The sequence below is a fragment of the Polistes fuscatus genome, unplaced genomic scaffold (genome assembly GCF_010416935.1).
Source record: "Polistes fuscatus isolate 324 unplaced genomic scaffold, CU_Pfus_HIC Scaffold28, whole genome shotgun sequence".
Lineage (NCBI taxonomy): Eukaryota > Metazoa > Arthropoda > Insecta > Hymenoptera > Vespidae > Polistes > Polistes fuscatus.
In genome coordinates, this window is record NW_025113105.1 from 107956 (window position 1) to 123429 (window position 15474).

At 38.9% G+C, this 15474-nt stretch overlaps 3 protein-coding genes across 3 annotated transcripts; all 3 read left to right on the forward strand.

Moving 5' to 3' along the window:
- Positions 1 to 4373: 4373 nt before the first annotated feature.
- On the forward strand, positions 4374 to 5681 carry LOC122518995. The gene has a single exon (XM_043638156.1). The coding sequence runs from the start codon at positions 4374 to 4376 to the stop codon at positions 5679 to 5681; it is 1308 nt and encodes a 435-aa protein (XP_043494091.1).
- A 3075-nt stretch (positions 5682 to 8756) lies between these two features.
- LOC122518996 lies at positions 8757 to 10064 on the forward strand. The gene has a single exon (XM_043638157.1). It carries the CDS (start codon positions 8757 to 8759, stop codon positions 10062 to 10064), a length of 1308 nt encoding a protein of 435 aa, XP_043494092.1.
- A 3076-nt stretch (positions 10065 to 13140) lies between these two features.
- Positions 13141 to 14448, forward strand: LOC122518997. The gene has a single exon (XM_043638158.1). The coding sequence runs from the start codon at positions 13141 to 13143 to the stop codon at positions 14446 to 14448; it is 1308 nt and encodes a 435-aa protein (XP_043494093.1).
- The last annotated feature ends 1026 nt before the right edge of the window (positions 14449 to 15474 follow it).

Here is a 15474-nt window from a genome sequence, read left to right on the forward strand (position 1 = left end):
GTAACCTTACTAACGTATTTAAAAGCAACTGTTAGAGAGTCACGGACTCGTATCCTCATAATCTTCATTGCCATATACAATAAATGATACGGTGTAACTGCACGACGATCAGATCTTCTAAGCTCACTAGTAGCCATCATAAATGGTGTTACTTTAATGCCATCTCTAAAATTACGGAACTGACCCAGGTAAATTGCAGGAAAAGAAAGTTCTTCTGCATGTTCATCAAATAATAAACTTTGAGGTAAATTTTCTTCGCCAGGTGCAATACGTAAATATTGTTCTTCATCCCACATTAATGACTGTTGCCGAGCCGCAAGACTCTCTTCTACAGGAATGTGTTCGCAGACATCATTTAAATCAACTTTGTCGTGAATTTGATTATCACTAGAAAATGAATCATCAATTTTAATATCAACGAAGATTATACAACGAAGACGGTATTAAAAATTGTAACCAAGCTTTAATTGTGCAATTGTTAGCAATGCCATGTAAGTAATTAGATCGGTGAATTTTCTTACGTTTAATATTTACATTTACACAATAATCGTCATCAATATTTCTTAGAAGAGATTTGACCATTGTATTAACTGAAACAGGCACGTTAATTACTTGACCATAAATGCCGTATTGACCATTCCCATGTCTCAGACGTCTGATCTGCATAAAAGGAATACGAGGTGAAATTAATCTTTCAGAAACTAAATCTAAAGGTGATAGATGCTGAGGTACATCTGGATATTTGAAGCCGTTATATGTTGACAGTACTGGAATATTCTTCTTGTTTAAAGCTTGTATGAATGTATTACAAAACTTAGTATTTTCCATAGGTACATTAGGTATAATTTGTGTTAGAATATCCTTATGTTCAATAGATGGTTCTTTTAAATCATTTTCAAACCACAATATGTCACATACAGAGAATGGATGTCCAAATGAATTGTCCAAGAATTTTATTTTAAATTCCTTATGAGCTCGTTTAAATTGATGATAATTGCTATATGGTAAATCTATATCAATTTGCTCGCCAGTGGAATGATTAATTACTAACTGGTCTAAAGAGTAAGAATAAAAATAAAGGGTACATCTGATTGAGGTAATTCCTGATCCATGATTGTGTCTTGGTTTAACGAATTGCGTTCTTCTTCCGGTACAATGTCTTGATTAGTCAATACATGTATAATGGAAGCGTAAGCTAAATATTGATCGAGATCGTGAAATTTGATTCATGTGTGTTGATGTATTTTTTTTTTATGTTATACGTTGATGACACGGCATAGAAGAATTTTCCATATGCACATCAGCTTGCAAAGTAATTTAGTTGTGATTGTTATCTTTTGCAATAGACAACGATTAATGTTGAAAAAGTAAATGTACAAAATAAAGACCAAATTCCCAAACGTTCTAAAATTCGTATAAGTTAAAAAATAATAATTAGCAGTACTATTAGTTATTGCTGTGAATTTAAAATTGTATAAATTTGTACCGGTAATCATAGGCTGAGCCGATGGTTCAGAAGTCACTAGTAAATTCGAAGTCGATGGGGCACATAAAGTTTCATTCGCAGACAATTTGTTTTCTTGAAGAAATAAATGTCAAATAAATGTCAAATAAAATAAAATGTAATAATAACTTTAAATAACTTTAAATAACTTCAAAACATAAAGACGAAACAAAAATAAAATAATTAGCAATAATATTTGATATTGCTGAGACATTTAAATTACTTAAATTTGTACCGGTAATCACAGGCATAGCCGATGGTTCGAAAAGTACATTAGAAGTAGACGGAGTACATAAAATTTTATTCGCAGGCAATTCATATCCTTTTTGAATCATTTTTCTTCGCAGCCAATAAACCCTACAACGTATTGCATTAGCGTGAATTATGTTTTCCTTATTTTCCTGATTTCTTTTTTCAACAAAGACGATAATCTCTACATTTCTCTCCATTAGATTTAGGCATATTGAAAACTTAAACAGAGATTGAAATGTATGCTGATTCTGGTCAATAAGAAAGCTGCAAGAGATTATAGTTTAAAAATAACTTTTAAATTAAAATAATTAAAATAAATAAAATTAAATGAGTAAATTTTTAGCAATAATATAATAACAAATAATAAAATTTAAACTATAGATAAATTTGAAAGCCTAATATTAATTTTCGTATTTTTGCTAAGGAGAATAGTAAAAGATCTACTTCCGATCGGCACTATTGTTTTATTAATTGAATCGCAACGTATCCAGCAGCTTTCTTTATGATTTTCTGGCCAATCTTTAGTGAATCTGAAAACTCAAGCTACACAACATTTACATTCCATCTTCAATGTATTCAATATGAAATAACTACTATTTTCCCGAATGCCAATATATACTCTACATTTGTAAATAAAATAAAATATAGCTTCAATAAAAACTTTAATAAAATAAAGATATTAAATACAATTTAAATAAAATACAATTATTAAAAAAATTATTAAAAAAAACAACAAATAAGAAAAATGAAAAACACTTGGTTAAATAATTACAAAGTATAATACTATATTGCTCGTCAGGAAAAAGCCTTGTAGCATAAGATCTGGTTGGATAAATAAAATATAATAAAGAATTGCGGTTTTAACAAAAGATTAACACGTATCTCCCCTTTTGCTCATTTCGCTTATATACGGATTCAAAAAAAAGGTTCGCCTCGTTATGGAAGTATAAGAAATAATTATACTTCTCTTATTTCGCTTTTAGTTTGTATCGCTTTGTTCGTCTCTTTCTTTGTAAATTCTTCGCTGGTTGTCTAAGACGTTTCGTCGTAGGCGTCCAGTGGAAGAATAACGAGTTTTTTGTTTAATAGTTCAAGCGGGGCGTGCTTAGCAACGTTTAAATAGTGTGAGGGACGATAAGAAAACTTCGGTATTTTCAATATGTTCAAAATGATAAACAGCGAATTTCGAATTTACGTTAAGAATCTATAGTCTTTTTAAATGGTACAAAAATCGTTATTACGTCGAGTTCCTTACGAATTCTGAAGGAAATCCTCTTCAGGCACGCTCGTTATTTAGTATTGAAAAAGAAGTATAACTTCAAAACAATCACAATAAATTCATATTGCACACTACGTTTCCATTCATTTATGCTACACTCTTCCTATTTTTATAATTAATTACAGATTACCTATCACAATGATAACATATTACTATTATTATTGTATTAATTTTCCTTGTTACTTTTAATTTTCCTAGTTTATTTTATAATTAATGTTATTACTATTATATTATTAGTATATTCTTATTATTAATTTTATTTTTACATAGAATATAGTTAATAAAGAAACCTGTTTCTCTTCCCTGCTTGATGGTCGATAATATTTTCTAATGTAAGAAGTGTTGAGTAATCCTACGCAAGCGAGTGAGTGAGAATCATCTGGACGTTTCGAGACGTTTCGACGCGTGCCGAGATATAGCGACAAAGAAACATCTTAGTTACGGTGTAACAATGGAGCGCAGCGAGCTCCTTGCAGGGCGCTTTCGTTCTTTTAGCACGCGTTCTCCCACCATTTCTATTAGTCCAATCATATGCATCGAGAGCTACGTTATCCAACTTTTCGGTAATTGGTCCGCGCGTTGCATCGTCTTTTTCTATAAAAGCCGCGTGCTTTCAAGCTTTAATGTTATTCTACCACGAGACCTGCGAGAGATCACGTCGAAGAGAACTACACTCCTGCGCTACTATTACATCAGTGGAACAAAGGGACAAAAGGAAGAAGGCCACGTGGTCAGAATTATAGTCTGCTTTGGATTAACAGCAACTTCGATAGCTGCCGATAGGCAAGCCAGCGACACATCATCATCAACTGTATTTCAACCAGGGTTTTTATGCCGAAAGGCTTTTCCTGCAACGAGCTAAATAAATCGTACTTATTAGTACTGACTAGGCTCAAAAAATATATTTTAATTTTTTTCACCTACCCTCATTCTCATAAATAAACGATTCCTAACATCCATCTATAAGTGCATTTTCAACGACAAGAAAACCACCGGACTACCGATACAAGGCGTTTGTCGATCAACATTAAAATTTTGTCATTCGAGCCGGATCGGGAGCTTCCTTCCCACTTCATCCGGCATCCATTGTGCAAGCAGTCCGCTACAAGCTGAAGAGAAAGAGGCAACGGAAAACTTCCGATCGAGCAACAAAGAAGCTGTGAGTCATCGCTATAAGCCTAGAAGCTGCCTTTGTTCAAGACTGTGAGTACGACACACGAGACATTTATTTATACAGAGCATTCACGTGAGTTTTTACAAAAGGCTTTCCTAAGTTAACATTTTTCGGAGTTGTAGTTCCCCCTCTTTTCTCTTTAACCTGCCGCCTTTGTCGTGAAAATGCCTCGTCCGACTAAATCGCGTAGTGAGGTCGAAAGCATTGCATTGAGATACGGTCATATTAAAAGTAGAATCGAACAAGTTAAAAAATTATTAAGTGAAGTAGATCGCGCAAATCCGCTTGATATTAAAAAATTAAAGGTTAGAATCATCGAACTCGACAAGGATATAGTGATACTGAAGGAAATATTAGAAGCACCGCCCGAAAATATCGAACAACCATTATTTGAGGAGATTAACACAAAATTAGAAATCGCTTTCGAGATCAAAGCCGAAGCCGAGTTAATAGTAGAAAGATTCGAAACAATAAGTGTTCAAAGTACAAATTCACCTGCCGCGAGTTTGATTTCTCATACGGGCATAGTTGCTAAAAATCCGTCCTTAGAAAATTATAGGATACCAGCGGTGCAGTTGCCTCGGTTCGACGGGCAACACGAAGAATGGCCGAGTTTTGTGTACGCGTTCCAATCGGTGATAGGAAAGAATCCCGAACTTCGTGATATACAAAAATTTAGCTATCTAAAATCATGTTTATCGGGAACCGCCGCAGAGAAAATACATGCGCTCGAAATTACCGCAGATAATTATCCCATAGCTTGGAAGACGTTGACCGATTATTACAATGATCCATTAATATTAATTAATAACAACGTGCAGGCCATTTTGGAAGGCCCTCCGATTAACGATGATTTTCCCGAATCATTAATCGCCGCGTCCGATGCTTTGAATGCTAACTATGGAGCGTTATTAGCAATTAAGAAGTCGTTCGTCGATCAGTTGGCCATTTCCGCGCATCTCTCGCGAGTAAATTCGGCTACTCGCCTCCGATGGAAGGAACAGCGATCTCGAGACACATGTCCTACGGTAGAAGAGTTTGTGGTTTTTTTACGCGAGAGAGGAAAGGCGCTATTAATCGCTCAACCAACCGATAGGACTAGAAGAATTGAACATAATGAAGAGAAATCGTCGCCAAAACCTGATAGGAATCATCGTCGTTCTAGGGAGTCGATGCATAACGAGCTGCGTGTTAACAGTCCGAGAAATTGGCCGCGAGGTACCGACCAAAGAAGACAATCAGTTCAAATATATTCCGCTCGTGCACTTATCTCGTGTGGCATATGTCGCGATAAACATTACACATCGGAGTGCGAGCTGTTTCTTATGGGCGAGCCTGAAGAGCGCAAAAAGATCGTGACTAAGGCCCAACTATGTTTAAATTGCTTACAAGCTGGTCATCGTGTTTACACATGCAGGAGAGGCCGTTGCAGAAAGTGTAACGGCGGGCACAACGAGTTACTGCATCCATAAGGCATCGGAGTGCTGCGTGCACACGCAAAGCTACACTTGCGTTTAATATACTTATCGAAATGTTGTGAGCTGTTACATTGGGCCGAGCCAGGATGCATCGGAGTGCAGTATGCACATGTAAAGCTCAATCACTTGCGTTTGTCATATAAGTATCGGAATGTGAGCTGTTACATTAGGCCTAGCCTGAGGATTGCAGAGGTCCTGTGGTTAATGCCAAATTATGTTTGAATTGTTTATAAGCGAGTCATCAAGATTATGTACAAGAAAGGTCATTGCAGAAAGTGCAATGACGGGCATCACGATTTATTGCATCTAGAAGGTATCGGAGTGCAATCTGCACACGTAAAGCTCTATCACTCGCATACACCTGCAGTGGTGCACTTGTTAGATTACGGCAGTAGGTTACACGAATAACGTATACTCTTGGAGTCGGACTCCGAAGCACACTTCTTAAAAAGCCGGTTCGCGAATCTTCTGCGAATATTCAAACAAGACATGGATGTACCGATATTTGGATTAAGTCGAATCGAAAATAAATCAGTCAGAGGGTGTATTGACTAGGAAATCGCGAACAAAGAATTACGCGGTAAAGTTGATATTTTTGCTACCGACTGTAATGAGTCAGTTGCTCTCGCAAAGAAGACAACGAGTATTCCACGGATCGTTAATTGCCATGCCGCTACTTTAGAATTGCACTAACAGTTGGAGAAACTTTAGAAAAGTGAGGAGATAGCGGAGAATAATATTCGGCCGCATGAAGAAAGGTTATGCGAAATCCATTCTAGAAACAATACGCGAAGAGATGAAACGCGTAGATACATAATAAGATTGCCATTTTTGGAAGAGAATCATCAATTAGGCGATTCTTACGCGAACGTAATGCAAGCATTACATGCGCTGGAACGGTTATTATCGCGCAAGCTAGAATCAAATTGGTCACATAGTCGATTGGAATCAATCAAAATTCCCAAAATGAAAAGGATTACAACGCACGCGAAATTAAACGGTCCATCCGAACTATTTAGGCATTATTCTTTCTTCGTGAAACTAATGCGGATAATAATTTATAGTTTCAGGTTCGCATACAACTCTTACAATCCAAAGGAAAAAGAAACGTGGACGAATTAAAAAAAAAAAAAAAGAAAACGGAATTAATTATGAATAAATTTGTATCAAATACAGAGAAGAGGTTTGCGCGTCGTTTTCCTTATTTAACCCTTTTATAGATAGTCTGGGAATACTAAGAGTTAGAGATAGACTAGCAAGGAGCAAGTTGCCATACGAGTACGAACGCGATAATATTTTTATCAGCCTTACATAGATTTATGGCACGCTGTGGTAAATGTTTGGACATATATTCCGACAACTCGACTAAGTTTGTAGATTCCGCAAATGAATTAAAAGCGGCGGTAAAATCATTTAAACACCATCTAATACGAATTATCGGCGATACTTTATTAGGATACGAAGCGTTATTAACCCATGTTTTAGAAATAGAGGCAATCCTTAATTGCCGTCCTATCACCCCTCTGTCTAATGATTCAAATGATTTTCGTGCTCTCACACCAGGCCATTTTTTAATTGGTGACTCATTTAAGAGCTCACCAGAGCATGATTATCGGGATATACCATCTGGACATCTATCACAATGGCAACATGTCCAGCAGATGAAACAACATTTTTGGAATCGTTGGATCAAGGAATATTTAAATGAACAGACAGTTAGAAAAAGTTGCACAGAGGTACAACCAACGACATAAGCCCGGGTACTTTAGTAATTCTTCGCGAAGATAACTCCCCACCTCTTAAATGGCCTTTAGGACGCGTTACGGAAGTACATAAAGGTTCCGACGGTATAGCACGCGTGGTAACTGTGAAAACCGCCAACGGTTTTTTAAAACGCGGTATTAAACGTCTTTCTCCTTTGCTGTACGATGCATAAAAAAAAAAAATTGAGATTTAGTAGAAGTAATTATTATTTATGTTTAATACATCTGTAATATTTTCTTATTTGAATGTATGTATTTTAATGTATGCATTTAAAAATGTATATGTAAGTGTGTGTGTAGCGTGTTGAACGGTGCCCGTTCAAGGGGGGCGGTATGTTGCGTAATCCTACGCAAGCGAGACGTATCGACGCGTGCCGAGATAGCGACAAAGAAACATCTTAGTTACGGTGTAACAAAGGAGCGCAGCGAGCTCCTTGCAGGGCGCTTTCGTTCTTTTAGCAGGCGTCCTCCCACCATTTCTATTAGTTCAATCATATGCATCGAGAGCTAGGTTATCCAACTTTTTGGTAATTGGTCCGCGCGTTTCATCGTCTTTTTCTATAAAAGCCGCGTGCTTTCACGCTTTAATGTTATTCTACCACGTGACCTGCGAGAGATCACGTCGAAGAGAACTACACCCCTGCGCTACTATTACATCAGTAAAACAATGGGACAAAAGGAAGAAGGCCACGTGGTCAGAATTATAGTCTGCTTTGGATTAACAGCAACTTTGATAGCTGCTGATAGGCAAGCCAGCGACACATCATCATCAACTGTATTTCTACCAGGGTTTTAATGCCGAAAGGCTTTTTCTGCAACGAGCTAAATAAATCGTACTTATTAGTACTGACTAGGCTCAAAAAATATATTTTAATTTTTTTTCACCTACCCTCATTCTCCTCATAAATAAACGATTCCTAACATCCATCTATAAGTGCATTTTCAACGACAAGAAAACCACCGGACTACCGATACAAGGCGTTTGTCGATCAACATTAAAATTTTGTCATTCGAGCCGGATCGGGAGCTTCCTTCCCACTTCATCCGGCATCCATTGTGCAAGCAGTCCGCTACAAGCTGAAGAGAAAGAGGCAACGGAAAACTTCCGATCGAGCAACAAAGAAGCTGTGAGTCATCGCTATAAGCCTAGAAGCTGCCTTTGTTCAAGACTGTGAGTACGACACACGAGACATTTATTTATACAGAGCATTCACGTGAGTTTTTACAAAAGGCTTTCCTAAGTTAACATTTTTCGGAGTTGTAGTTCCCCCTCTTTTCTCTTTAACCTGCCGCCTTTGTCGTGAAAATGCCTCGTCCGACTAAATCGCGTAGTGAGGTCGAAAGCATTGCATTGAGATACGGTCATATTAAAAGTAGAATCGAACAAGTTAAAAAATTATTAAGTGAAGTAGATCGCGCAAATCCGCTTGATATTAAAAAATTAAAGGTTAGAATCATCGAACTCGACAAGGATATAGTGATACTGAAGGAAATATTAGAAGCACCGCCCGAAAATATCGAACAACCATTATTTGAGGAGATTAACACAAAATTAGAAATCGCTTTCGAGATCAAAGCCGAAGCCGAGTTAATAGTAGAAAGATTCGAAACAATAAGTGTTCAAAGTACAAATTCACCTGCCGCGAGTTTGATTTCTCATACGGGCATAGTTGCTAAAAATCCGTCCTTAGAAAATTATAGGATACCAGCGGTGCAGTTGCCTCGGTTCGACGGGCAACACGAAGAATGGCCGAGTTTTGTGTACGCGTTCCAATCGGTGATAGGAAAGAATCCCGAACTTCGTGATATACAAAAATTTAGCTATCTAAAATCATGTTTATCGGGAACCGCCGCAGAGAAAATACATGCGCTCGAAATTACCGCAGATAATTATCCCATAGCTTGGAAGACGTTGACCGATTATTACAATGATCCATTAATATTAATTAATAACAACGTGCAGGCCATTTTGGAAGGCCCTCCGATTAACGATGATTTTCCCGAATCATTAATCGCCGCGTCCGATGCTTTGAATGCTAACTATGGAGCGTTATTAGCAATTAAGAAGTCGTTCGTCGATCAGTTGGCCATTTCCGCGCATCTCTCGCGAGTAAATTCGGCTACTCGCCTCCGATGGAAGGAACAGCGATCTCGAGACACATGTCCTACGGTAGAAGAGTTTGTGGTTTTTTTACGCGAGAGAGGAAAGGCGCTATTAATCGCTCAACCAACCGATAGGACTAGAAGAATTGAACATAATGAAGAGAAATCGTCGCCAAAACCTGATAGGAATCATCGTCGTTCTAGGGAGTCGATGCATAACGAGCTGCGTGTTAACAGTCCGAGAAATTGGCCGCGAGGTACCGACCAAAGAAGACAATCAGTTCAAATATATTCCGCTCGTGCACTTATCTCGTGTGGCATATGTCGCGATAAACATTACACATCGGAGTGCGAGCTGTTTCTTATGGGCGAGCCTGAAGAGCGCAAAAAGATCGTGACTAAGGCCCAACTATGTTTAAATTGCTTACAAGCTGGTCATCGTGTTTACACATGCAGGAGAGGCCGTTGCAGAAAGTGTAACGGCGGGCACAACGAGTTACTGCATCCATAAGGCATCGGAGTGCTGCGTGCACACGCAAAGCTACACTTGCGTTTAATATACTTATCGAAATGTTGTGAGCTGTTACATTGGGCCGAGCCAGGATGCATCGGAGTGCAGTATGCACATGTAAAGCTCAATCACTTGCGTTTGTCATATAAGTATCGGAATGTGAGCTGTTACATTAGGCCTAGCCTGAGGATTGCAGAGGTCCTGTGGTTAATGCCAAATTATGTTTGAATTGTTTATAAGCGAGTCATCAAGATTATGTACAAGAAAGGTCATTGCAGAAAGTGCAATGACGGGCATCACGATTTATTGCATCTAGAAGGTATCGGAGTGCAATCTGCACACGTAAAGCTCTATCACTCGCATACACCTGCAGTGGTGCACTTGTTAGATTACGGCAGTAGGTTACACGAATAACGTATACTCTTGGAGTCGGACTCCGAAGCACACTTCTTAAAAAGCCGGTTCGCGAATCTTCTGCGAATATTCAAACAAGACATGGATGTACCGATATTTGGATTAAGTCGAATCGAAAATAAATCAGTCAGAGGGTGTATTGACTAGGAAATCGCGAACAAAGAATTACGCGGTAAAGTTGATATTTTTGCTACCGACTGTAATGAGTCAGTTGCTCTCGCAAAGAAGACAACGAGTATTCCACGGATCGTTAATTGCCATGCCGCTACTTTAGAATTGCACTAACAGTTGGAGAAACTTTAGAAAAGTGAGGAGATAGCGGAGAATAATATTCGGCCGCATGAAGAAAGGTTATGCGAAATCCATTCTAGAAACAATACGCGAAGAGATGAAACGCGTAGATACATAATAAGATTGCCATTTTTGGAAGAGAATCATCAATTAGGCGATTCTTACGCGAACGTAATGCAAGCATTACATGCGCTGGAACGGTTATTATCGCGCAAGCTAGAATCAAATTGGTCACATAGTCGATTGGAATCAATCAAAATTCCCAAAATGAAAAGGATTACAACGCACGCGAAATTAAACGGTCCATCCGAACTATTTAGGCATTATTCTTTCTTCGTGAAACTAATGCGGATAATAATTTATAGTTTCAGGTTCGCATACAACTCTTACAATCCAAAGGAAAAAGAAACGTGGACGAATTAAAAAAAAAAAAAAGAAAACGGAATTAATTATGAATAAATTTGTATCAAATACAGAGAAGAGGTTTGCGCGTCGTTTTCCTTATTTAACCCTTTTATAGATAGTCTGGGAATACTAAGAGTTAGAGATAGACTAGCAAGGAGCAAGTTGCCATACGAGTACGAACGCGATAATATTTTTATCAGCCTTACATAGATTTATGGCACGCTGTGGTAAATGTTTGGACATATATTCCGACAACTCGACTAAGTTTGTAGATTCCGCAAATGAATTAAAAGCGGCGGTAAAATCATTTAAACACCATCTAATACGAATTATCGGCGATACTTTATTAGGATACGAAGCGTTATTAACCCATGTTTTAGAAATAGAGGCAATCCTTAATTGCCGTCCTATCACCCCTCTGTCTAATGATTCAAATGATTTTCGTGCTCTCACACCAGGCCATTTTTTAATTGGTGACTCATTTAAGAGCTCACCAGAGCATGATTATCGGGATATACCATCTGGACATCTATCACAATGGCAACATGTCCAGCAGATGAAACAACATTTTTGGAATCGTTGGATCAAGGAATATTTAAATGAACAGACAGTTAGAAAAAGTTGCACAGAGGTACAACCAACGACATAAGCCCGGGTACTTTAGTAATTCTTCGCGAAGATAACTCCCCACCTCTTAAATGGCCTTTAGGACGCGTTACGGAAGTACATAAAGGTTCCGACGGTATAGCACGCGTGGTAACTGTGAAAACCGCCAACGGTTTTTTAAAACGCGGTATTAAACGTCTTTCTCCTTTGCTGTACGATGCATAAAAAAAAAAAATTGAGATTTAGTAGAAGTAATTATTATTTATGTTTAATACATCTGTAATATTTTCTTATTTGAATGTATGTATTTTAATGTATGCATTTAAAAATGTATATGTAAGTGTGTGTGTAGCGTGTTGAACGGTGCCCGTTCAAGGGGGGCGGTATGTTGCGTAATCCTACGCAAGCGAGACGTATCGACGCGTGCCGAGATTAGCGACAAAGAAACATCTTAGTTACGGTGTAACAAAGGAGCGCAGCGAGCTCCTTGCAGGGCGCTTTCGTTCTTTTAGCAGGCGTCCTCCCACCATTTCTATTAGTTCAATCATATGCATCGAGAGCTAGGTTATCCAACTTTTTGGTAATTGGTCCGCGCGTTTCATCGTCTTTTTCTATAAAAGCCGCGTGCTTTCACGCTTTAATGTTATTCTACCACGTGACCTGCGAGAGATCACGTCGAAGAGAACTACACCCCTGCGCTACTATTACATCAGTAAAACAATGGGACAAAAGGAAGAAGGCCACGTGGTCAGAATTATAGTCTGCTTTGGATTAACAGCAACTTTGATAGCTGCTGATAGGCAAGCCAGCGACACATCATCATCAACTGTATTTCTACCAGGGTTTTAATGCCGAAAGGCTTTTTTCTGCAACGAGCTAAATAAATCGTACTTATTAGTACTGACTAGGCTCAAAAAATATATTTTAATTTTTTTTCACCTACCCTCATTCTCCTCATAAATAAACGATTCCTAACATCCATCTATAAGTGCATTTTCAACGACAAGAAAACCACCGGACTACCGATACAAGGCGTTTGTCGATCAACATTAAAATTTTGTCATTCGAGCCGGATCGGGAGCTTCCTTCCCACTTCATCCGGCATCCATTGTGCAAGCAGTCCGCTACAAGCTGAAGAGAAAGAGGCAACGGAAAACTTCCGATCGAGCAACAAAGAAGCTGTGAGTCATCGCTATAAGCCTAGAAGCTGCCTTTGTTCAAGACTGTGAGTACGACACACGAGACATTTATTTATACAGAGCATTCACGTGAGTTTTTACAAAAGGCTTTCCTAAGTTAACATTTTTCGGAGTTGTAGTTCCCCCTCTTTTCTCTTTAACCTGCCGCCTTTGTCGTGAAAATGCCTCGTCCGACTAAATCGCGTAGTGAGGTCGAAAGCATTGCATTGAGATACGGTCATATTAAAAGTAGAATCGAACAAGTTAAAAAATTATTAAGTGAAGTAGATCGCGCAAATCCGCTTGATATTAAAAAATTAAAGGTTAGAATCATCGAACTCGACAAGGATATAGTGATACTGAAGGAAATATTAGAAGCACCGCCCGAAAATATCGAACAACCATTATTTGAGGAGATTAACACAAAATTAGAAATCGCTTTCGAGATCAAAGCCGAAGCCGAGTTAATAGTAGAAAGATTCGAAACAATAAGTGTTCAAAGTACAAATTCACCTGCCGCGAGTTTGATTTCTCATACGGGCATAGTTGCTAAAAATCCGTCCTTAGAAAATTATAGGATACCAGCGGTGCAGTTGCCTCGGTTCGACGGGCAACACGAAGAATGGCCGAGTTTTGTGTACGCGTTCCAATCGGTGATAGGAAAGAATCCCGAACTTCGTGATATACAAAAATTTAGCTATCTAAAATCATGTTTATCGGGAACCGCCGCAGAGAAAATACATGCGCTCGAAATTACCGCAGATAATTATCCCATAGCTTGGAAGACGTTGACCGATTATTACAATGATCCATTAATATTAATTAATAACAACGTGCAGGCCATTTTGGAAGGCCCTCCGATTAACGATGATTTTCCCGAATCATTAATCGCCGCGTCCGATGCTTTGAATGCTAACTATGGAGCGTTATTAGCAATTAAGAAGTCGTTCGTCGATCAGTTGGCCATTTCCGCGCATCTCTCGCGAGTAAATTCGGCTACTCGCCTCCGATGGAAGGAACAGCGATCTCGAGACACATGTCCTACGGTAGAAGAGTTTGTGGTTTTTTTACGCGAGAGAGGAAAGGCGCTATTAATCGCTCAACCAACCGATAGGACTAGAAGAATTGAACATAATGAAGAGAAATCGTCGCCAAAACCTGATAGGAATCATCGTCGTTCTAGGGAGTCGATGCATAACGAGCTGCGTGTTAACAGTCCGAGAAATTGGCCGCGAGGTACCGACCAAAGAAGACAATCAGTTCAAATATATTCCGCTCGTGCACTTATCTCGTGTGGCATATGTCGCGATAAACATTACACATCGGAGTGCGAGCTGTTTCTTATGGGCGAGCCTGAAGAGCGCAAAAAGATCGTGACTAAGGCCCAACTATGTTTAAATTGCTTACAAGCTGGTCATCGTGTTTACACATGCAGGAGAGGCCGTTGCAGAAAGTGTAACGGCGGGCACAACGAGTTACTGCATCCATAAGGCATCGGAGTGCTGCGTGCACACGCAAAGCTACACTTGCGTTTAATATACTTATCGAAATGTTGTGAGCTGTTACATTGGGCCGAGCCAGGATGCATCGGAGTGCAGTATGCACATGTAAAGCTCAATCACTTGCGTTTGTCATATAAGTATCGGAATGTGAGCTGTTACATTAGGCCTAGCCTGAGGATTGCAGAGGTCCTGTGGTTAATGCCAAATTATGTTTGAATTGTTTATAAGCGAGTCATCAAGATTATGTACAAGAAAGGTCATTGCAGAAAGTGCAATGACGGGCATCACGATTTATTGCATCTAGAAGGTATCGGAGTGCAATCTGCACACGTAAAGCTCTATCACTCGCATACACCTGCAGTGGTGCACTTGTTAGATTACGGCAGTAGGTTACACGAATAACGTATACTCTTGGAGTCGGACTCCGAAGCACACTTCTTAAAAAGCCGGTTCGCGAATCTTCTGCGAATATTCAAACAAGACATGGATGTACCGATATTTGGATTAAGTCGAATCGAAAATAAATCAGTCAGAGGGTGTATTGACTAGGAAATCGCGAACAAAGAATTACGCGGTAAAGTTGATATTTTTGCTACCCACTGTAATGAGTCAGTTGCTCTCGCAAAGAAGACAACGAGTATTCCACGGATCGTTAATTGCCATGCCGCTACTTTAGAATTGCACTAACAGTTGGAGAAACTTTAGAAAAGTGAGGAGATAGCGGAGAATAATATTCGGCCGCATGAAGAAAGGTTATGCGAAATCCATTCTAGAAACAATACGCGAAGAGATGAAACGCGTAGATACATAATAAGATTGCCATTTTGGAAGAGAATCATCAATTAGGCGATTCTTACGCGAACGTAATGCAAGCATTACATGCGCTGGAACGGTTATTATCGCGCAAGCTAGAATCAAATTGGTCACATAGTCGATTGGAATCAATCAAAATTCCCAAAATGAAAAGGATTACAACGCACGCGAAATTAAACGGTCCATCCGAACTATTTAGGC

What these genes read in the sequence shown, in the direction of transcription:
- LOC122518997 (XM_043638158.1), top strand. Translation starts at nt 13,141, where the DNA reads ATGCCTCGTCCGACTAAATCGCGTAGTGAGGTCGAAAGCATTGCATTG.
- LOC122518996 (XM_043638157.1), top strand. Translation starts at nt 8,757, where the DNA reads ATGCCTCGTCCGACTAAATCGCGTAGTGAGGTCGAAAGCATTGCATTG.
- LOC122518995 (XM_043638156.1), top strand. Translation starts at nt 4,374, where the DNA reads ATGCCTCGTCCGACTAAATCGCGTAGTGAGGTCGAAAGCATTGCATTG.